General features: G+C 37.6%; 1 protein-coding gene and 1 non-coding gene across 2 annotated transcripts in view; one reads left to right on the top strand and one right to left on the bottom strand.

Annotated features, from left to right (window-relative positions):
* Window positions 1-2,299: 2,299 nt before the first annotated feature.
* The window catches only part of LOC107037040 (protein lozenge), a 32,450-nt gene continuing 10,236 nt past the window's right edge, over window positions 2,300-24,513 (bottom strand). The window contains exons 4-6 of the mRNA XM_015255358.1: window positions 23,002-23,328; window positions 3,835-4,008; window positions 2,300-2,848 (exon numbers count right to left, since the gene is read on the bottom strand). Of these exons, the coding sequence (XP_015110844.1) occupies window positions 2,379-2,848; window positions 3,835-4,008; window positions 23,002-23,328 (971 nt within the window). The 3' untranslated portion in view covers window positions 2,300-2,378. The remainder of the gene's footprint in view (window positions 2,849-3,834; window positions 4,009-23,001; window positions 23,329-24,513) is intronic.
* Trnag-gcc lies at window positions 11,005-11,075 on the top strand. Its single transcript has one exon. It is a non-coding gene; the product is annotated as a tRNA-Gly (tRNA).

Genomic DNA, 24,513 nt, shown 5'->3' with positions numbered 1-24,513 from the left:
ATAAAGTCGAGAAGCTTACGAGCGACATTCCCTTCTACTTCAACCCCACCCGCTTAACTTCACGACGATAAATGCCACTAGCAACTCAAGAAGGGGGACAAGTCTTAAAAATGGAGAGGTGTGAAACAATGGCGCAAGATAAGATATTAGTTGGTGGACAATTGTTGACTTCCCGGGTCGTGGAGGTTAAGAAATTTGGTCCAATCGATCAATGACGATTAGTTACGAATGTTTTTTTACTGGATTTTCACATTGAAAACATATGGAAGATGCTTAAACATTTTTTTCAACCTATAGAAACCTGATGGACCGAGTTAAAAATGATATGGGAAGAATAAATAATTTTGAGGAATGTTTAAAAATGGTCGGAGGTGGGAGCGCCGCCATTTTTGAAACCCCTTGCACCAGAGGGAGGGGATATTGAAGTGAGATGGCGGCGCCTACATTCATTCAGATCGTAATTTTGATAATTTTTTAGAATTATTCATCTTTTTTAGATCACCTTCAACTCATTTCATGCAGTTCCTAAAAGATGAACAAATTTTTCAAGCTATCCTTCAGATTTTTCCATGCCTTCTTGACTGGGAATTCATGAAAATGAACTTGACAGAGCTGCTGGACACCCCCAAAGAGTGCTTGTAAATTGACCGACCGACCACTCGCATTCTAATGGGTAATTCTTCTTTTGAACAATAAACTATGATCGCGGAACGTCAAATAAACAATTTTCAATCAATTTTAGGCATTGCAACTATTTATTATCAACACTTTATTTGTTCAAATAGCCGTAGCGCTTAAACTATGAAAGATATACGAAAATTTTCGGATCACGAATCATTTACAATTTGATAAGGAATAATTTTCATCTTTTGTCAGCTTCACAGAGTGCTATGTCTGTTTGCGTAACTAGTTTATTGCTCATATCCCGGAATCTCCGAGAGATACGTAAAATTGATAAAAGCCAAAAATTATTCCTTACTAAATTCTAGATGATTCATGATTTAAAAATTTCCATCTATACTTCATAGTTTGGGTGCTAGGTCGATTTGAAGAATTTAATTGTTAATAATCAATAATTCCAATGCCTAAAATTAATTGAAAATTGTTTACTCGACGTTTTGTGATCATATTTTATTGTTTAAAACAAGAATGACGCATCAGAACGCGAGTGATCGGTACATGTCTGAAAATCGAAGGTATCCCGCAGCTCTATGATGATGAAGACGTGAACGGCCCGAAGCGACGAGAGAGTCAAACCGACCAATGCTACAATGGATTTTCACATTGGAAAAATCTGAAAGATGGCTTTAGAAAATTGTTCTCTTCATATAAACCAGATGAAGTGAGTTGAAGGCGATTTGTAAAGCATAAATAATGTTACGAAACGTTTAAAAATACGAGGTGGAACTGCCATCATCTTTGAAACGTATTGCGGCAGATGGCGGGAGTATCCAAGCAATATGGCGGCGCCCACATTTGTCCACCTCGTGTTTTCCAATATTCCTTAAAATTATTTATCATCTTCAAATCACCTTCAATTCATTTCATCCAGTTCCTAAGAAATGAACAAATTTTTCAAGGTATCCTTCATGTTATCTTTCCTGTTTCATTGAGAATTCCTGCAAAATAAACCTCTCACAAATCCCGTTATCCCCCAAAAAATGCCTAATTCATAGACGATATATCGTGGGTTTGATCAATGATAAAGGCGTGAAGGGTCCGAAGCGACGTGAGAGTCAAATCTACCAATGCTTCAATGGTACTACCAGCCGAAACCGCAACTATCCATCGGCACACGCAGGCAAACGTTTAAATATTATATGGTTGAGTCTCTGGGAGTATTCAATGGTGTTTCGTGATCGTAAAAGCGATGCCTCTGTGATAAAACGATCGTCTTCAAGAATTTTACGGGTTTAAATTTTATTTTTAAAAAATTATTTTTCTCCTATTCACCTTTTCTAATATTAAAGTCACGATTTACCCAATTTTTTAGTACTCATCAATGATAGATGAAGCGTTTGCGGTTGAGACAATCGATTTACTTCACGACAGATAGTCGACCCCTTTTTACGGTACCATTTCATTATTATTGAGACCTTAAAGTCCGACTTTTCTCGAGTCCAAATTGAAAACAGTTGGATTGACATGACCACAGAAGGAGTTCTTTATCATCAGGAGGGAAAAAAACTTCAATTCTAATATTTCACGATAATTTTATTTTCAATGTAAAATATTATATGTACATAATCAGAATGAGATAAATTACAACTGAGTTCATTGTCTCCCAATGAGAAATAAAACAAGAAGATACATTGACACTATCACTATCCAGTGTTCAATAAGTCTCCAAAAATCACTGATAAACTTGGCTGAAAAGTCTAGTACGGCCGCCACACGTCATTTCTCTGTTCATTCTCCTCACCTAGAACACCAATCTCAAGTCTATTACTGCTTATCGTTAAGTTACCACCGGCAATTGTCACTTGATCATCACTCAAATCACCATGAAGATGAAGATGTATCTGATTCTGATTGACAGTACTGTAGAGCTGTGGATAGAGTACCATTGGCGTTGGGCTTATGTAGTTTTGACTTGGACTGTTGTAATAACCTTGATAATTTGTGTTGTAATTGTGAGATGGTACGGGCACGGGTGTTGTTGGTCCAGATGTCCACGAGCCGTAATGATAACCCGACGTACCACCACCTGGGCCACTTCCGGGGAAGATTTCCGTGTCTGATGGTTTAGCTGGTATCAGGGGAAGGGTTGACGTCGGCGTCGAGTGATTTGGATACATTGACACGCAGTTTGGGGTGTAGGCATCTTGGGGGGTGTCCGATGGTAGCACTGAAATTTCAAGAAAATAATTTCATTTGAAAAATCGGTGGAAACTGGTGATTTCAGTTCAATTAGTGCATATTAATGGATAAAGTACAGCAGAAAATACAGTGAGAATGTCGCCATCTTTGAAGCTATTTGCGGCAGAGAGAGAGAGGGTATCCAAGCAAGATGGCGGTGCCCACATTTGTCCACCTCGTATTTTTGAATACTTCTTAAAATTATTTATTTTCGTCGAATCGCCTTCCGCTTATTTCATATGGTTTTTAGAAAGTGAACAAATTTTTTAAGCTATCCTTCCGATTTTTCCATCTCATCTCGACATAACTAATGTAACTGATAATTTACAGTTGACACACGCAAATATTATAACAAAATCTAAAAAAGGGCATAGGAGTGTAGGCGTCTTGGCGTCCATTTTGAAAAATCGATGGAAACTGGTGATTTCAGTTCAATTAGTGGATGTTAACGGATAAAGTAGAGTATAAAATACAGTGGGAACGCCACCATCTTGGAAGCCATTGACGGCAGAGAGAGAGAGGGTATCCAGCAAGATGGCGGCGCCCACATTTGTCCACCTCGTATTTTTGAACACTTCTTAAAATTATTTATTCTCTTCAAATCACCTTCCACTTATTTTAAACGGTTTTTAGAAAGTGAACAAATTTTTTAAGCTATGCTTTAGATTTTTTCATCCCTCCTTGATTGAGAAGTCATTACAATGAAATTTCGACAAATCCCGTCATCACCCAAATTGTTTCACGGCAGCACTAAATAACAAGTGTAATTGATAATTTACACTTGACACACGCAAATGTAACAAAACCCCTAAAAAATTCTCGAGGCCATGGGTAGCGCACGGAGTTACAAAATAAAATCATAGTTTAGTGATTGCAAAAAACCGGTTTGAGCGGTTTGTTAGTTTTTTGGTTTATTGATTTGTTGTTTTTGAATAGATTAGTTTATTGGGTTTGTTTGTTGTTTCCTGTGTTTACCTGCAGGTAATGGCACAGGTTCAGTTGTCGGATGGTGGGACAGGGATTCCCCTGGATATGTTGAAAAAGCACCTCCTGGAAGTGGTGAGTAGGACCCGCCGTCGCTACCAGAGGGAGCTGGGTAAGATGGCGCTGCTGACGGGTAGCTCCATTCGGCGGTGCTTGCAGCATTATCTATAACATCGAACAATAAATAAAATTTACTAAGACACAAATTTCTAACAAAATTATTCCAACCGTTTCCATTCATCTTCAAAAAACTCCCACTTCCTCAGCCATTAACGGTCATAACAGCAATTTTAATTAGAAATGAAATGAAGGAAAAAATTCAGAGAAAATCATTCTTTCATTATTTACCAACGTTTCGAACATACAATGTGTTTTTCAGCAGAGGGCATTTGTTTATTCTACATATAAAAACAAAAAATATTTGTTCATAAACAACTATTACAAATCAATTCTATTGCCAATGTATTGCAACGAAATTATTCATAAAAATTAAAAAACATACCTATTCATCAACCCATTAGTTATGTAAAGGTTGTGACAACAATATACTAATCCAAAGAAAATCACGAAAATAAACATAACACCGACACTAAACAGACACCTGTCGGAGCCCTTCATAACCTATGAGTTCACGTACGAAAAAATTTAATAGAAAAACCTAACGATTTCGCTAGACAATTCTATTGGATTTCTATTGAACTTTCTATTAGTTTGGGGCGATTCTAGTAAAATGTGCCCTAGAAAATATTTTACAGAAAAGTCTATTGAATTCCATTTTTTTATACAACTTATTCTATTGGGATATTTTCTACAGAAAGTTTTTCGGCTCAAATTTGCTAAGTTTTTTCATTCCACTTTTCTTTTCTTTTCTTTAAGGAAATCCAATAAACAAATTGGAAAATTTGAGTCCAGAAAATTCTGTAGAAAATATCTCAATAGGATAAGTTACGTAGAAAAATCGAATTCTATTGAGTTTTTCTGTAGAGTATCTTTTAAATAGAATCGGCCAAAAACTAATAGAAAGCTTAATAGAAATCCAATAGAATTGTTAGCGGATTCGCTAGGTTGTTGTTGGAATAAACCTAAACAATACAGCAACAGTAAACTGGAACCACAAGTAATGATTATTATAACGAGCTTCAGTTAATGATGTATTAGATCAAAGTGGCTATAATGTAATTCTTAAAGATGCCAACAAACACTAAATATGAAAATGTGAAAACTCTGAATTTCTAATAAAAAAAAAAAATTCTTCCTTTATAATCTAGATGAAAAATCGGTTTCTCCGAGGAAAACTTCAGCCATTTCTCATTGTTTATAATTGAGGCAACAATTTTATTCTTCTCAACAGAATCAGTGTTTTTTCCTCAATCTATTTCGAGATCACGGAGCAGTTCCTCTAATTATGAATAGTTTCATGTAGAGCCACCACTCGCTGCATGATTCACACCAATTAATTGCTGCTCTCTACTATTACTCATTCCCTGTAGTCAACGGAGAGCAGCGAACGGTAGTCATAAGCCATCAGTGACTGCATATCAATGAACTAAACTCGCTAAACTCATTCAAGAAACAAAAGCCTCGTTGAACACTGACTTTGACATCTCCTTGACGATTTCAACTTGCATTGAATATTCAACAAATAAAATGAAAATTGTATTAATTATTTCACGGGCCAAATTCACTTGGCATTCACTTAAGCGTCCAGCAATTGGCCTGGTCACCCTACAATGTCATTATGTTCTGGGGATTCTCACATCGTGCTCATTCGCACGTTTTCATACAGCGTTTGATGCGTATTAGCAGGCAGGGATATTCCGTCTTGAATGACGCACGGAATTCATTCATGAAGATGTGTCACGTATGCGTGAGAATTTCTTTCCTCCAATTATGAGGTTTTGTTGGTGCATGGACATTTGAGATGGCGACAATTATTCCATTTGGATAATTTAGGAGAATAGAACTAGTGAGAAGAAATTACGAGGAAAACATTTTGACTGGAATATTCTATTGGATTTGTATTAAACTTTATATTAGTTTTTGGACGATTCTATTGGAAAATTTGTCAGCTTATCTGCGCGTGTTTTGGCGAGAGAAATGTTTAATGGAAAATATTCTATAGGAAAAATTAACAGAATTCGATTTTTCTGTACAATTCGGTTGAAATATTTTCTATAGAATTTTTCTGGTGTGATTTTCATAAGGTTTTGTTCAATGTTTTTAATTGAACGAGACGGAAAATAGAGTGGAATTTTGAAAATTCATGGCGAAAAATTAGGATAGAGAATGTCTCAGTGGGCAATAATCTATAGGAAAATGAAATTCTATTGATTCTATTCTATTTTTGTATGGATTTTTTTTTATTCTATTGATTTAAAAAAAAATAGTTTCCAAAGCTGCGGAGTTTTTTCATAGAATCAGCCAAAAACTTCGAAGAAAATTCTGTTAAACATCCAAAGATATTTTCCCTGATTAATTATGTAATTTGTGAATGCTATTCAGTTTTATATTCAGAAGCTCCGTGACATTCCACGATTTCTGGATTTAATCATAATACCAGGAAGTCTATATTCGGGTAAACCAGTTTTCAACTGTCCACTAATGGATGAAGCTGACTATGTGTAGCCTGGAAATTAGCGTCATTCGCATATCATTTCCCATTACGAATTCCGGGTGTCATAGAAAGAATAAAAATTCCCATCAATTTCAGTAGCGAAGTGGTAAAACGGTTTAAGGATATCTACGTTTTTTGGTTATTTTTTCTCCGGCTTTTCTGCTTTTGCTTTTCTAAGTTCCTGGACATTTTACAATGATTTTATTATTTAAACTTTGCAGCTCTGAATTTGAATCTCGATATTGAACCGTTAGACAACATTTAAGAAATCTGAAAAAAATTAGTTTACTTTTGGAGAAAGATTGATAAAATAATTACAAAATTGCAATTTTTGAAAGTTACGAGCATTTTCTTTGAATAATCTGTAAACAATCACGTTTCCACCGTAAAAATCATTTGCTAGGAATTGTAACAAATTTATTCATATTCAGAAATTTAGCAGAAATCGGTTTCATGTCTAAAAAATAAGATTTCTGAAAGTTTAAACAATGAATGTGTAAAAAAATGATAATTCCATGCAAAATGGAATTTTAATGACGCAGAATATTCATGATTTTTAAATTTTTTTTTCATTTCAGCCCCATTTGACTCGAAATTTCCGGACATTTTACAATGATTTTATTATTTAAACATTGCAACATTGTGAGTGAATTTCAATCTCGATATTAAATCTTTAAAAAACATTTTAAAAATCTGAAAAAAAAAATTAGAAAGATTACTTTTGAAGGAAGATTGAGAAAATAATTAAAAAATTGCAATTTTAGAAAATTGCGAGCATTTTTCGTAAACAATTTATAAACAATCAAGCTTCCACTGTAAAAATCATTTGCTAGGAATCGTAAAAAATTTATTCGCATTCAGAAATTTACCAGGCATCGGTTTCATGCCAAAAAAATAGGGTTTCCAAAAGTTTAAACAATTTCAATTATTTATTTATGTAAATAACGAAGCTAAAAAAATAATAATAATTCTGCACAAAATGCAATGACGCTGCATATTCATAATAAAAAAAAAATTTCACGCAATTCAATTGACCAATTTGTTGATGACCAGACTGTAAAATATACTTGGATATCTTCAATATTGGAAAATAGCTTTCCATAGGAAATTCATTGAATATCAGAAGCTAATTATGAACGACAAATAAGTGATACCCCAATGTCTAAAACTATGTCAGCTTGGGGAGCTCGTTTGCGAGGTCAAGGTCATGCTGACCATTACTTTCCAGAGATGACCATCTCAAAGGAAGACCGCCTACGGGTGTATTTCAACGGAGAATAAGTGGGGGGAATATGGGGCCGGTTGGAGGGAGGAATGATTACCGAAAGTGGTGCCTCTGTGTATTTGCCGCTTTTACGGGAACAACAATCGCAAAACAAAGGGGCCACGGCATCCTAGTGAGACGGTTGAACGAACCATCTGTTGGACAACAGCTCGGGGTGATCATCTTTATATTTCTCTTCTCATTTTTCCTTTCTTTTGCACTTCCCATCCTAGTGCACGAAATAGCCAGGATGAGAGACAATTCGTACCGAAAGGAGTTTCTTGTTTCTTGTATTTATTTATTTTTCAGTGGATGAATGTTCCTATTGAAAATACTCCCCAGTATTTCAGTGAATTTGCGATTTGAATGTGAAAGGAATATTTTTATCGAATTTCGCGCACCCGTTGGAGAAATTGGATGGACAGTTGGAGCCCCAGATGTTTGAAGCTTTGGCTCTGCACTTTTTTGAAGATACCCATGGCTTCGGTGATTTTTCAATGGAAGGAGAGTGATCATAAGGGTCTAACGATCTTAAGGGTGCAACCTCCCTTAAAAGGACAGAAGACTAGATGAAATAATAGTACACGGAGAGAAATGTTCAGTAAAAATTACAGAACTCACAATTTACTCACCGATTACGGAAACGACTCAGAAAATTTAAGTGACAGTATCGTAATTTTTCATAGGAGATTCCGATACGAAACGTTCTGGAAAAATTCCGGGACAGTTCCGTGAAATTTGCTACAACCACATTTCGCTCTGGAATTACGGAAAAGATACGTAATTTTTATTGAATATTTCTCTCCGTGTATTCAGACACGTATTGAGTCATTAATTATCGATATTAATTAATCAGAAATAAGAATTCACTTAATTAGCAAGAAGCGAAGGAGGTATCTTATATACAATGTCTGGTTCCTATTTTTCTCCTCTCTACCCGGGCGAGTGGGACCTCTTATATAGAGAGTGTACCTCAGACAATACTACCCAAAAGTTAGTCCCTATGGATTTCCGGAAACAATTATGAATGACTTAATTTTTTGCATTCTTATAAATTATTGAGTTCTATCCTCACATGTTGTTGTTGAAAGTAATAATAACTCTTTGAATCAAATAAGAAATTGTTTCGCGAAATTTCCATTTTTTAAGTTGAGCATCGCAGAAGCTATGCACTAGAAAATTTTGAAAAAAATTCACCGTATTCGGTTTTTTAACCCTAGTCTGGTCACCTGGCGGGAAAACGCGACTTTAGTCACCTTCGCGGGAGAGTGCCGCCGAGTTATTTAGGCTCCAGCGTTGCCGAATCAACTCTAGACTTCCCGGGCGCGTTTAGCGAGTTCCCAGCAACGTCGCGCAACAGGCAATTTCATTTAACACGGGAAAAAATTGTTCACCTTTTGGAAATAATTTTTTTTCTCCCAGAATTAAGGATACAATATTGTAAAAAAAAATACTAGAATTTTCCAGATACTTCAATTGACGAATTAAATATTTCTCAAATTTTTCCGGTCAATCAGTCGATGGCAAAGTGAATAAAACGACATTTTGCGGCAATTACCTCGCATGGTGACCAGTCTAGGGTTAAGAATATCGTAAGAACCGTTTTTTCATAAGATGGAAAAATCAAGTTCAGGGGAACTTATAACCCCCGCTTGGCCTATGTCTCGTGTGCAGGAAGCCCACATTTCATTATTTATTATCTCCTAAACAGTGTAGTACAGCTAGTTAGAATTTTTTTCAATAGCTGCGGAATATTACAAACATTATCTATGAAAACATGGAGAGAATCGAAAGAAAAATCTGTTCTCTAGGGACGCAAACCCTGGGACAGCGGAAGGCATCTACACCATTGCGCACAAGCTCTGACCAAAGGAACTTCTCTCAGCCGACCCGAAGGCCTGTTTACTACCGCTCTGCGGGTGTGAAACCACAGTGGAGCGGTTTGGGCGCATAGTCCTCTCCTCTCTCTAACATCTACTTAACGAACCATCCATTGACCGTCATCATTTCGTCGTTTTCGCCGACTTCTCCGTTAACGAAACCAATGCAATCAAACAGCATCAAGTGATTCGTCTTTCTTATTTTTTGCGAGAAATGTTGTTTTTTTTGTAAGAAATGATTTTTCAAACCACATTGTTATGCAGTTTGGATTTGGTGAGAAGAAAAAAAAACTGTCAACGGCGCATGGTGTCCGCAAGCGGTCACACATCCAAGTACTAACCACGCTCAACGCTGCTTAGCTTCAGTGATCGGACGAAAACTGGTGATTTTTTAAAAGATATTTACTGTCATCGCCAAATACAGGAGCAATTTGTGTTTCACATTTCCTAAAATTCGTTCTGGGTAATTATATCCACGAAAATCGCCAACCTGCCGTCACCAAAATTCTTCACACAAAGCATCGGTAGTTAAGAATAGTTTTTATTGCACCAAATACATATTTTCAAATCCGGGCGGATCATGTAGGCCACAAACGGACCCTCCACAACCCCCCGCGGTACAAACGGCTTACAATATAGAAGTCATAAAATTTTTATACGCGAAGAAATTTCAAAAATCCCCCTCAGGGTAATAAATAAAATAGCATTCGCTCGGTCAAGAATAACAAATCTCGTCAAGTTGTCTTTTGTCGCCCCCCCCCCCTTCAGTCGTCTAACCTCAAAGTTGACGTTCGACAAAAACTCGCTCCCACTTGTCACACACCTCTCCCCAGGCCACACTCCTTATCACGCTTTGCGCGTTTTATGGATACGGGGCCTGTGCACCCCTTAGTACTTAGCGGGTGACCCGGGTTCGATTCCCGGTCGATGCAGTATCTACTTTTTTCTCTTCATACTAGCTTTGAAGCACAACCAGAAATGGGCGGGTGCCTATGTTCGTCATAAGATGCAATAATTGTCAAATTCAATGTTGAAACGATAGAATATAATATATAATATAACGTAGTGCACATATACATTATAATTTTTTCACTTCCCGACATGAAGGGAGGAAGTTATTGTTTAGTAATATTCTTCTCTTGGTACTACGAAAGATTATGCTGGAGTATAGTATAATATAGTATTGGTTCAATCCATCTTTCTTTCATATGGTGAGGAAAACAATGTGGAAGATAGAATATTTTCGTAAATTAAACATAGATTGATGAAAAAAAACGTTACATTCTTTTTTTAAGAGGATTATATCTCGAAGCTTTCTTTTTCAAAAATATGTTTTTGTTCTTTCTGGGTGATTATATCCACGAAAATCGCGAACCTTCCGCTACAAAAATTCTCCACGCAAAGCATCGGTAGTTAAATGGTAGAATACTCGCCTGCCACGCGGGTGACCCGGGTTCGATTCCCGGCCGATGCAATAGCACTTTTTTTTCTCACCGTACTAAGAATTATACGTGGACTTTTAAGTTGCGAGGAAAAAAGTCCAGTTATCAAGCCACTCTACGTCTCGTGCATAAATAAGAACGTTCATTAAGAAGTAAAGAGGAATGTAAACTGAATTAGTCCTCAGTTGTTCAAAAATCGTCGGAAATAAATTTCTCCATTTTTTTTTGAAAAATCAAGGTAGAAACCGTCGTCCCCGAAGGAGTAACACAATCCCCGTGACTGGATACTTTATATAAGAAAAAAAGTCGTTGATGGAAAGCGATACGGGGGAGTGAGGAGGTACGTACCTCCTTGAGAGTTCCTAGGGGGACTCTACACATCATACTCACACACCGTATGCGTAAGACTTCTCTTCGAATATCAGCCTTCGTCTCCACGTGACAAACAGAGATAGAGTGAAAAAAAAATTCGAAAAAAAATGGAAATTGTAAATGTGTAACGTGCAACACTGGTTATAACTGTCCGGATATCGGACGAGTATATCGATACGACGCAATATCGACTTACGTTACACGACCGAGTGAGCATCTATCTCGGTGGGAACCGAAGCCCCACTTTGACTTATTTTTCAGTTTTTATTATGATTAATTATTGTTTACATTTCGTAATTGTTGAGTGAATTCATCCATAAACATTCTATCGGGGTTCCCATATTCCTCTCCCTCGATTTATAAAAACATATCAATGTAACTCGAAAATTGATGGTTTGAGAATTGATACAGTCATGAAATTCATCTCTCAATTAAAAAAATTATCTCAACTCCTGATACGTCAGATATCCAGTCTCTTTTTTCCACCTAAAATTCCCATGGACTCAATTTCCATGCATCCTGTTTCGTGTCTCGAACCCGTGAAACTGTGCACTCTATATAGGCTTCTCTCACCAGTCATTTTTTCACTCTAAAGTTGAAAGAAGAACCGGACTTCAGTTATTCATGATTATTCCAAACTTCGGCACAGGAAATCAGTTAATTTTTTTTTCAACAATAGAAAAGAGTCACAGCCTCACACGCATGTGCGCATACTCGAGTTAAAATTTGTCAGTATCACGAAACTTTTTGCTACCCACTCTTCATTGACAATGGACAAAAGAAGGATGAGGTGAAGATTGAATGGATAACGCATGATGCTGTGATTCAGATGATCGTCAAAAAAAAGCACATTCTTTCGAAGTTCTCCTCTCCAGTTGCTCATCTCTCTTGTTTTGGTTTCACTCTTTTCCCGGGGTTCCCTTTTTTTCTCCTCCTTGCTTCGCAATTTTCGGGTAGAGTGAATGAAGGCAGTCACGGCGTGGTGTATGAATGGGAGCTACCTATAGTGTAGCGTGTCCGGAAACCGGGTCTTCTTCCTTTTCTTTCTATCATTCATTCTTCCTTTCTCCCTCGTATCACCGGGGCTATATCCATGGAACACAGCATTCATGGGGCCTTTCGATGAGAGGTAAGAACCCCCCCTGCGCCCGCCATTCCTTAACGTAATTGCTAACCACCACGAACATGGCTTACGATCCTTCGACACCCGTTCGTTCATTGATTCCGTGGAGAGATGAAGGGGGATCAATTGAAATGTACGGAGAGTAATTTCTAGGTTAGGTTAACATGAGGGCTTTTTCATGGAAATGATGATACTTATTTATCAGGAGTTGATATAGGGAGAATATGAATGTTAGGACTGAGTGAATAGGAGCGAGCCTTTATATAAGATACCGTAGAGACTGTGGGAGAACGGAATAAGTGATCATAGGGGTTACAAGGGAGTTTTGACCGTTATAATTACTCCGCCTGTCCTACCCGTATGACCATCAAGGCCGTTCGACTCTTATGATCACTCTTTTTTCGTTGAAAAATGGTCGGAGCCCTTGTACTGATTGAATGATTTAGTGACGTCTTCGGACTGGTGCACGGCAATGTTTCACCTTTACAAATGTTGCCGGGAAGATTAGCAAACTTGATCATTTAGAGGAAGTAAAAGTCGTAACAATGTTTCCGTGGTGAACGTATCAAAAGAATAAATATTATTTTAACTATCACCTATCCAATTATTTTTCTTCTTTCTTTTTCTTTATTTTTTATTCATTTTCTACACTCTACAATCAATACTTTGTATATAATATGTAAATACCAGGCTGAAGGACCTCAGGCTATGGCCAGTGACAAGCTTCTTGTGACGAATTCCGTTAAAAATGAAAAAAAAATTTTTTTTTAAATACATTATAGAAATGATGTTTCAGCCCATGTTATCGGGGCGAAGGATAACATTTTCCCGCATCTAAAAAATATACTAGCACGCGTCCTTGAGACAAGTTCCCACGATGTTGTCCCATGTGACCCAGAGCTCAGTCAATTAACAATGTATATAATCTAAAAAATCATTTGAAACATCGTGTCATTGGAATCTTCTTTTCTGAGAACTACGAAATACTACGTCCGGAAACGAATGATTCTTTGATAATACGTTTTTTCGATGAAATAGAAGGTGCGTTTGTAGCATTTCCAGGGAGACGATTTGAGAAGTTTTGAAAAGCATCAGAGAGTCAGAGAACTGAAGGAAAGAGGAGATGAAGGAGAGAAACAACCACTCGTTGTTTCACATTTTTTTTCCAAGTATTTCTGCGACGAGTTGAGAGAGATGGAAAAATAAAATAACAAGTTTCTCTGCCTTAACTTCCCCTTGCACTCTTCTGGAAGGTTAGGGAGATCTCCACCGGTGAGGGTCAGACCTCTCATTAGAGACTATGATGAAGGACTGTCCTTTGAATGTAACCGACCATCAGGATGAAAAATTATCATGAAAAATATTTTTCTCTCGAGAAAAAAGCCATTGAGACTTGAAAATTATTCCATAAAAAATAAAATGAAATGAAAATCTAATTTTAAACAATGTACCATTCGCAAAAAAATGAATTGACCCATTATTTCCCATCTATTCATTGACTAGAGCTCGCAAAAACACTGAAAAAAACAGATTGAGCGTAAACGTGAAGAGAGCCTAGGTAAAACGAGTTTTAGAAAATTATTCCGCAGCGTCACGGCTCACAAGCTACCAGCAAATCAGTTTTATAGCTGAGGCCCGTTATTGTTTACGTTTTCGCATGAGATTGGCTTTCTCCTTTTTTCATCACTTTCATCTAATTCAATTCACTTTTTTCCGCCGTAACACGCACGTAAGTACTTTTTTTCATTCTCAATGTTCCAGAGGACGGAGACAATAATTTCAATCCAGTGACTTTCAACTTTTTCATCACCATTCAACATCGTTCATATTTTTTTATTATCGAAAAGCAATTGATGTAATGAGATGACAATTACTTGACAATTGAAACAAAATTTCCGTAAAAACAATTGATTTCCATCGATAATATTTTTAAAAAACTCCGATTCCCTCACATAACCTCAAAAAAAAATTTAAACCCGTTGACCTTCATGAGGTGCGTATAGTGGGCGTCCGAAAAAGAAGCGAATCCGCATGAAAAACGAATTTAAAAAAACGAACAAGAGAAAAAGAACTAGATGGAAACCAGTGGAGGTGGCGAAGATGAAACAGTGAAATCTGTGCCCCCTCGAGCGTGGATCACGTAACAGCTTCAACCCCCCTCCCCCCTCTTTCGTTTATTCTTCATCCCGATCATCTCGAATATACCTGGAAGAGAGTCCATCGACAAGAGCAAGCCAATGTACCTGCAGTTACGAGATACAAGAATTTCGTGTACCGACGCACAAAAGTAAAAGATTACAGTTTGATGAAAAATTCTGTTGCCGAAGGAGGGGGGCGAACGATAGGGGAGTGAAGAGAGGGGAAGGAAACATGAGGTAACTCCTTCCCCTGATTCACTCGACTTCCGTTCCGCATAACCTCAAAAAAATTGACTGCAAGTGTTCTTATTATCGCGATATCTCGCTGTCTCATTGGATTTTTCGATGATTTTTTTCTCAATCTTCATTCGAGTCACGATTTTGGCCAGAGATCGTGTGCCAACAATTCCGGGTATTTCCGGTGAATGTACACAGTGAATCTACAAGCGGCATAGTCAGGTATAATATGTTCCGGGAATTTTAATATTTAATGATTCATGAAAGTTGTAAAATCAAGCGATTGAATGTGATTATTTTTATTTTATTTTGATTTATTTTGGGAAATGGGTGAGACAAAGGAATTCGATGGGCTTGTGTTCACCTCAGGTTGTACTGATAACACTGACGAATTTGAGTTGAATGACTCACTGAGTCACGATTCACAACGGAACATTAATTTTTTTTTCCCTTGTTTTTTGTTTATGTCTACTGACGGTAGTCATCACTTCTGTTTACCGTTCAAACATCTAACGGTAAAAATTGTTGATATCTCTGTGACCTTGTGAGGGAGTTGGAAAGGTCGTCAGAGGTACAATCTCTCCCAACGAGGAGTTGATGGACAAATGTTTTTGTTTCTAAGTCAGAGCATTAACGACAAAATGTAAAATGGAGATAGAGGTGTCGAAACTAGGTCCACTCCGAAGAAACCACTGGTACAAAAAAAATGATAAGTAGAAAAAAGTATTGAAAAACTGGAAAAATGACTGAGTGTTCTTGATCAATGGTCTGGAACACCTGGCACAACCGTGGGAAGATGAATCTGAAGTGAATTGTCTCGACGACAAATTGGATTTATCTTTAGTCGTTTCGAAAATTTACTCTCTTTTCGAGTTCAGGTGAACGAACTCGAAAGCTAATGATGATTGGACCTCTTGACGAAGGACAGTTTCATCGATTGCTCATGAGAACTGATAAACTGGCTCATTATAGAATTGTATAAATTAGTAATGATCTTAAACTTTATAAACAAATATGAAATAAAAATCGGCTGGCGCCCTAAATATTTGAAGCAAGGTTTGAATGAGCTACTGATTGTTCCCGATATCCAGTTTTGTCATTTTCGTTTTTGGCTTTTCACATTTGTTCGGTTACGACACCGAAGATAAAAATTTCCCATGTTCCGGATAACCGATAATTTTGAGCTAGGGTTTTTGCGAGTTTTCATTGAGACAAAAATAAAATCATTACAAATTTTTTATTCAAGTATTTCTGATCAATTAATGTTCAACTTGCACGCATACTTCTCGTTATAAAAATTAACCATGCGATATTGTGGTAACTTTGAACTATTAACAATACACTTCAGATTTTTACGAAATATTTGCGAAAAAACTCGCTGATTAGAACAAGAGAGTTTTTATGTACTTTAATTAGGAACTTTCGTGCATGATATGGTGTTAACAATTTTCGGTTGATAAGTTCTTGAAACATGATTTGTCTGGGAGCCTCGTACAGTGGGCCTTGACCACAGGACGTCATCGATGTTTTCTTCTTCATAACCACATTTACGCAATGATGCGACTATACGAACTCGTTCCAGTGAAAACTAATAGAAATGGATAGATAAATAATTCTTGAACGCAGTGAAGTAAACTTTTACTTTTCTTTCTCTATTAATATCGCACGAGGAAGAAACGTTTATACTTTATATACGAAGTGCTGCAGCAGACTGAATATGAAGGACGGACGAGGTTTGTCGATTAATCGAAAACATGGATTTTCCATGCCCAAGCATCATGTTTTTAAAAACATCGTGCATTCCTACTAAATACCGGTTACAAAGATCAAAAGAATATCGTCACCCAATGCCAAAGAACCCTTAGTTCTTCTGCCCTACGACATAATGATTTATGTTTATATTAAAACGCACAATCTCATTAAAACAATTCTCGGAAACAGCAAATTTAACAAAAACAATGATTGATTGAAAAATTCCAGTGTAATTCATGAATTTCTAAATAGTTTTCACTCAACGAAAGAAATGATCTCCACCCGAAAAATGACGAAAAAAAGAAATCATCGAGGACAATCGTCTAGGCGCCAGTCTAGCCGGAAGTTTCACCGACATCATCTCTCCAATAAATCAGTAAGCCCGTAAAATTCTGACGCCTGGGCATCCGGATATTTCAACCAAATCGTCGAGAAATAATCGCCCCCGATATACAAAATATCTTCAGTGAAATGATCCTTTGAATCACGAGGGAACTCGGCTCTTTATCACGGTTTAGGTGAACTGTTAGCAGCCACAAAAGGTTTCCTTAAGCCTATTCGATGATTGGAGACATCAGGATGTTGTCAACGGGATACGATGCGATAAGAAGTGATACCAAAGCCAAAACATGTTTTCTTAATAATTTTCAATGAAGACTTGAAATTATATTGACTAGTTTGAAAAAAAATATTTACCAGCGCAACGCGAAACATTACACTTGATGGGCGTGAAAGTTCAGATTCTAGGCGAAAGGCAAGGGTTACTTTCTTAAAGGGAGTTTACCCTCGGGTAATTAGGAAAGTGTCACGCACACGCAAATTCAAGACACACCCTTTCAACATCGCTCGCACAACCCCTATCATGAACCTATCACTGAAGTTATTAGTCCCTGAATTTAAACCTTCCAAGATTGCAGGACCATTTTTCCCCCAGAACCCGCTAACAATCCGATCTTCCCTCTTTCTCTGGTACTTGTAACATTGGTCGTTTGAGAGGAACGTTATGGAATGCTTGAAATTAATGGATAGCCCCTTCGCTCCCCCTGAAGTGTGAATTGAGAGACAATTGAATGATATATTGATTACGATGAGAGTCTTTTGTCGGTTACGAATGAATTCATTCCTCTTTCTTTCTTCCTGTCATTGAAACCAAACCACTCCTTTAATTAGTCTTGTTCCCAAAAAACGTCAGAAGCGCCGATAGAGGCGCTGACGACCCGGTAGGTACAAATCGGAGCGCACATAACCACATTTAAATGAATCAAACTGGTGAATGAGCATTGAATTGGGTCAGCATGTACGAAAAAATCGTATATAAATTTTCTATACGGATATTTTTTATGCAAATTATTATTTTCTATACAAACATTTCGTATGGAGTTGCGACATTTCATTACGGTTTTCTCTCTAGCGTTTAGACATCTTTCGTATGAAAACAAAAATTTATGTATAGAAATAATTCGTATAGAAAATATTCGTATAGTAGTATCCGAACATCATACACGGAATCCTATAGAATTTCTATACCCAATCCATATAGAAAATTTCTATACGATTTTTTCATAGATGAGGATGCTCAATGGTTGGGTTATTATCTAAGGTAAAATTGGATCACTTGCATGCTCCCAATCATCGTCTACTTTTCTCCACATCTACATGTGACTTTGGAAATGGTATGAAAAAAACTGTATCCTCCGGGTAGCGAGTATCAGAATTACACGGGGCATATGTACAACGCTTAGTTCGCCTTATTACAGATGTACTTTGAGTGTTTTCTCTATTTATCACTTATAAAAACTTGATTACTGAGTTTTCATTCGTGTTTTGTTGTGCTTTGCACTTTTAACCCCCTTATTTTGAATTCTCCGAGATTCATACTCTTCTCGGGTGATGGCGCAGTAGATTGTACCTACCGACGCTACTGTCCTCGCGTGACAAATCTTTCAAGCTCGTTTGGGAACAAGACTAATTAAATAAAACTTTCTTATTTACTACAGTATTTTAATTCATATAGAATATCAGAGGTATCACATGAGAAAGATTCTAAGGAGGATTATTGATGAATGATACAATACATCATCTCAAAAAATAGGGGCGAGGATAATTCTAGAGTAAATGGCCATTCAATTCAACTGAGAAAATAATAACTTCAATGGATCTAGAAAAACTAAAAAAGAGAGAAAAACACGAAAGAAAGAAGAGAATAAAAAAATTGGCTACAATTTCAGATAAACACAGTTGAAAAAAGAATCATGTCTCTATCATCAGTCCTACCACATTATTTCGCCATAGTACGCATTGTGCGACTGCATCATCTCACTTTAAACATCTCAAGACAATCATGAAAACTGGTAAAAATGTCAAAGTACCCGAGGACTTATTCCTCCCTGAAATCAAAAGAACCATTACGAAAAAAAGGAGAAAAAAAAGGCGAAATGAAGAAGAAGAGAAGGATGAGGATAAAGACTAAGAATATAGTCACATTCCAGTAATTTTTTCACAAATCCTCGTAGTAAACTGAGCACGTGGGAAACGACGTCTTCAGAATGTCTGAAGTGGAAAGATCTCGTCTCCTGGACTGCCACCTGGGATAAGTGGCTGGGGGCATCATGGTAAATAGGTAAAAGAGAGGAAGAAGTCTCCGCAATATTTCTGTATGAAAAGAGTTGGAATGAGATGTTATACTCTGTTCCACCCGCAACCACTACCGTTTGAGCTTCCACTGGTACGGTTGGATTCATTTTGGATTATCCACTGGGTGATATCCTCTCTTCCATCGCACTGTCTCTGTCTCTCGTTTACCTCTTGGTGTTACCCAAGTTGATATAGTAGTGGTGGTAATAAAAGAGAAAAAGAAAGGTATAAAACAAGAGGATGCAAAACGTTAGAAGTATCTACTGAGATGCTTCAGAAAACACGGGAGGAGAGTCAGAAATGTACAATCAGTGATGATTGTTTGACACCCCATAATCAGAGTCCTTACCCCCACCACTATTTTATGTATATACAGGTACATATATTCTTCATCTCTTACTTCACATTCTATCTCCTTATTCTTCGTTCTGTCGTTCCTTTCTTTTTCAGTTCCTCTCTCCCTATCACCTTTTTTGATGGAGTCCTGAGGAGACTCTTGTCTTTGTTTCTTTCATCTCTTTTGGGTTAACCTCCTCCCCTCCCAGGAAGTTTCGTTTGGAGGGGGTACCGGGTCTCATTACCCCGATCACGACTCGAGATGAGGGAATCTCTGTTTCTCATTCTTGGGTGGAGAAAACGAGAAACGGACACCGCGTTATATTATAAGAGACAGTGGATCATTTGTTCTGACTACTTTTGTTGTTCTTTTTTGATTCAACTTTTGTACTTGACGAAACATTTCCTTTAATCATTCTGAATTCTTCTGGAAAATGGGTCTTCAGTCCGTTTGACCCTCATGATCAGAGGTATCTTATACGGATATTTTGGCCTCTTCTGACTGCTTCATATACTTTTGTTTTTTTTTTCTCCAACTTGTGTACTTTGTGAAAGTTTTCCTTTACTCATGCTGAATTCTTCAGGAATTGTTGAAGTATTCCTATGGGAACTGTTCTAGATATGCAGAGCATTGTCAACAATTTTATGTCGATGGGTTGATTGAAGTGTAGAAAGAAAATGATTGAAAGAAACAACCAAGTAAGATTGTGCAAAAAACAACATGAACCGGAATGCCTCATCCTTTCTTCCTCGTCTACACATCGTGAAACGATGGAAGAAGTCGATCGATCGTTCTCTGGTATTACGCAGACGTGCATCAGCCAAAGTGTAAGTTGAGAAAGCGTACGTGATGAGGGCTTCCTTTAAGCGTCGGTTGGCTGTTTGTGTGATGTTGCACCAATGGGGCCAACATCAATGATACAAACCATTTCTCGCTGGGCAAAGAATTGGTGGCGAATATCGAGCGATGAGACTCTGTGATGACTTCAGAACGAGAAAATTGCATCTGATTCTCTGGTAGAGAGGGCTTCGTAAAATCGTTTCGCACCGCCAACGGCCTCTCCTGTTTGGATTATTTCTCATATCGATATTCTTTTTGGGATTCAGATGAGTGGTCCTTCGACGATTGAAGGATAATTTGATTTCAACGACTGTTGAATATTTTATTTGATCGCAAAATCTCGGATCATACCTTTGAAAATCAAGAGGACCGATCGATTGTTCTTTAATCACATGATTTTAATTCAACAAGCTTTCTCCCATCAGCGGTCACGACCCGTTCAAAGTTAAGTAGACCCCGATACGTCCGATACTTCCTCCGTTGGAGCCTCCACCTTTGATGCTGCTCTGTGGTTTCAGCTTCACTTGTGCCTTCGACCTTTTCCAAAGCTAATACACAAGCTCAGAATAAACTGTGAAAAGCTACCCTCAGAGCTTCAAGTTCCTCTCCAAGACGAGACTCGAACAACTGGCCGGAGAAAAGTGGAAGTGACTGATGGAGTGGGAGAGAATTTATTTATTTTTCTTCTCCCTGAGGTCCACTGCCGAGATCGGCCACTGTTGTAATTACCTCGTTTACCCCGCAGGCTCTTTTCCATTCTGCGCGGTATAACGAGTAAAAAAAATGGTAAATAAGGGACGTTGAGCGACCGCGCACTCGTTGCCTCGTTGTCATTTGGGTTTTTTCGGCAACAAGTGGTCATTCTTGTGCTCTTTGATCATTCTCATTTTTTTACTTGAGGGAAGGCTATTGGAAGACTATTGAGGCGAGTAATTCCTTCATCATTGGTTGCCTGACAACTCCTTAAGAAGATAACTTTTTGGTGATTTGATGATTGTGGGTTAATCGCGTGTCCTCTAGAGGTCTATAGACCTCTAGGTCGATAGAGCTATGCATGAAATTTAATCGATTTCATCGCAAGGATGAATGATAGATCACCAGAGAACCACCGGAATGACGGGAGAGATGAAATGCATCAGGGGCTTGTGCGCTGTTCGGCCGGTGTTGGATGCTGCTGAGTGTGTATAAACCGAAGGGAGTTGGGGAGAGATGGAACAGCAGGTTGAATGTCGTTATTACAGTGAATTAGAGGGTGCAGAGCCGGAACGAGGTATGAAACTATTACCTCGCGAAACGGCGGACGTCTGCCGTCTCACTTCTCCGTATCTCACTCTGTCTAATTTTAGATGGTTTTTCTGGACCCTCGGAGAGACGACGGAGATAGAATGCCCGAGGATTGAGCTATTTTGACATTGTTTCTGTGTCTTATGAAGGGCTGATCAGAAAAAAATAATTTTATCGAGAGAATTTTATTTGGACTAACTATCATTTGGTTGTTAATTTTTTAATAATGTTTAGTCTCGTTAATATATAAACCAGTTATGTATGAAGACATAGCTAACCGCATTAAATTTGACACAAACAGCAGAAAAAACGTTAAAATCAACGGCCGGACGTTCCTCTTCAGAGATAACAATAACAACTATTGTAAGTATGTCAAAAATTTCATAGCGTCACATTTCGGGATTGGATGATTTCGAACGCACCAATACCATAACAAAAATTGTAGACTTGGAACTGCAAAATTTTACACTTATCGATGATTTCTAATGATTTCGGAAATCACCTGATTTTTAAATGATTTCTATTGATTTCCGATGATTTCCAGAAATCTTTAGAAATCACTACCGAAAATGGAAATCACTTGATTTCCAGTAATTTCCATTGATTTCTGGTGATTTCTTCCTCGATTTCCAGTCGAGTGGTCCAGTGATTTCCTAAGTAACCGGCCCCTCGTGTGTTAGGTATTGTATTATGGAAATAAATTCAAGTCTTTAAATGGTTAGGTTAGCTTCATTGGTCGTTTCATATAGAAACATTGAAGGCGAATGGATTGCATATAGCATCCCTCCTTCATAACATGTATAACATGTATGACCGTATCTGTGTTGCCAGATATTTTAGCGACAAGTCGCCGAATCTGGAAACTATGATTATTTGTGAATCAATTTCTGAAAAAAATGAGGAATGCCCGAGAGAGGTTTGAACTCGTGACCTTCAGATTGCCGGTCTGGTGCTCTACCTACTGAGCTACCGGGAGTTCCGTCACCTTCCGTCGAATTTGATTCACTTTAACGCCGGATGACCTACCGCCGCCCTTCTAACGGCATTTCTCTAATTAATATTGATTTATTTCAATATTTTTCAACTGAACTGTGTTGCCAGATATTTTGGCGACAAGTCGCCGAATCTGCCAACTATGGGCCGTATTATGGCCGAATAATCCATTAGTATAATGATCACTATTTTTCGTTGAAAAATTACCAAAAACTTGAACAATAATATGAAAATCGTCAACAACTCACCATTCTGCGGACTGTGTTTGAAGCAATCCTGATGACCCGTGGCATTTCCAAGATGGCTACCAGAATTCGGTGAATTGCTGGGATTTCCATTGTTCGGATTACCCGTACAGCTTCCACTATTATTATTATTATTATTATTGTTATTCGTATTATTTCCGGTTTGGCCATGCAGATGGCTGCCCTGGTGATGATGATGCTTGCTCCTCCTGTAGGACTGCAGTTCTCGCAACTGTGATGTAAAAGAAGACGTTGCGTCCAAATATGGCCTCTGTCCCAGACCAAGTGCACGAAATTGCTGATGCTGCTGTCCTGCAATTAAACCATAACCTGTTCTATATATTTTCAGCCCTAGTATTGACTCACGGACTTGCATTCAATTATTCTAGCTGTCATTGGGGTAGTTCAATGACAGCCTGTAGACGCATGTTTCGGTAAATGAAGATGATATTGAGATAATTAAGAGTTTCAACTGGAACGCTTGTGTTGATGGAGTTCAATAGCATTCCGCACATGCCGTCCACTCTGCTTCATTTGGGTGATGTAATTTTGATGAGCTATATAGGCTCCGTGGATTGTTGTTTCACCCAAAATGAAGTAGCCTCTGAGGAATTTGAAATATTGCTCGAAAAATGCATGCATTTGTCAGGAAAAAATTCATTGTTTGGAAATTCGTATTGACGCTTCATTTTTATTAATGGTTTGTATGATATTTTCGGAAGTCCCTTGTCTATCGTATTGGGGATTTTTTATAATAGGGAAGGTTACATGGCGAAGGTCTGGACATCTGTTTGGATTTGTTAGCTTCCAGTTACTTTAAGAACATGGAGAATTGTATGTTTCATATGTGGACAATCACTTCATTTGAATAGTGTGAATTTGACGTCAATGTTTGCTGGAGTTCTACGGGGTATTCTTATCTTATCAAAGTCCCTCGGCCCTGGAGGACGGAAATAGCGCGGCTTTCCTCTACTAATAATCCCTCCCATTATTTTCTTACGTCCTTCTTAAATCAACGGGGTGAGTCTCAATTGCAATTTGAAGAATGGTTATTCACAAAAGAAAAATGTAGAAAAACCTAGCGGATTTGGTAGGAAATTCTATTGGATTTCTATTGATTTTTGATCGATTCTATTGGAAAAATCTACAGCTTATCTGCTTCAATGGAAATGTTCAGTGGGATATATTCTATAGAAAAAACGGTGGAATTCGATTATTCTATACAACTTATTCAATTGAGATATTTTCTATGGAAATTCCTCGGTTAAAATTTTTCACTTTTCTTCCTTAATTTTTTTTTGTAAAAAGAACAGAAAAATGGAATAAAAAAAAATTGGGAAATTCTTGTTGAGGAATTCCTATAGAAAGTGTTTCAATAGAAAAAGTTGAATAGAAAAATGGAATTCCTCAGATTTATTAATGAAATTCCTTCATGTGTGTTGAAAAAAGTTTTCCTGAAAGAAAAAATCCCATTACAAAAAATTGTTTCTTGGAATAACAGTAGTGTTAAATGCC

The sequence above is a fragment of the Diachasma alloeum genome, unplaced genomic scaffold (assembly GCF_001412515.2).
Source record: "Diachasma alloeum isolate Michigan unplaced genomic scaffold, Dall2.0 Dall_scaffold_00213, whole genome shotgun sequence".
Taxonomy (NCBI): Eukaryota; Metazoa; Arthropoda; class Insecta; order Hymenoptera; family Braconidae; genus Diachasma; species Diachasma alloeum.
This window is presented reverse-complemented; position numbering and strand designations above follow the sequence as displayed.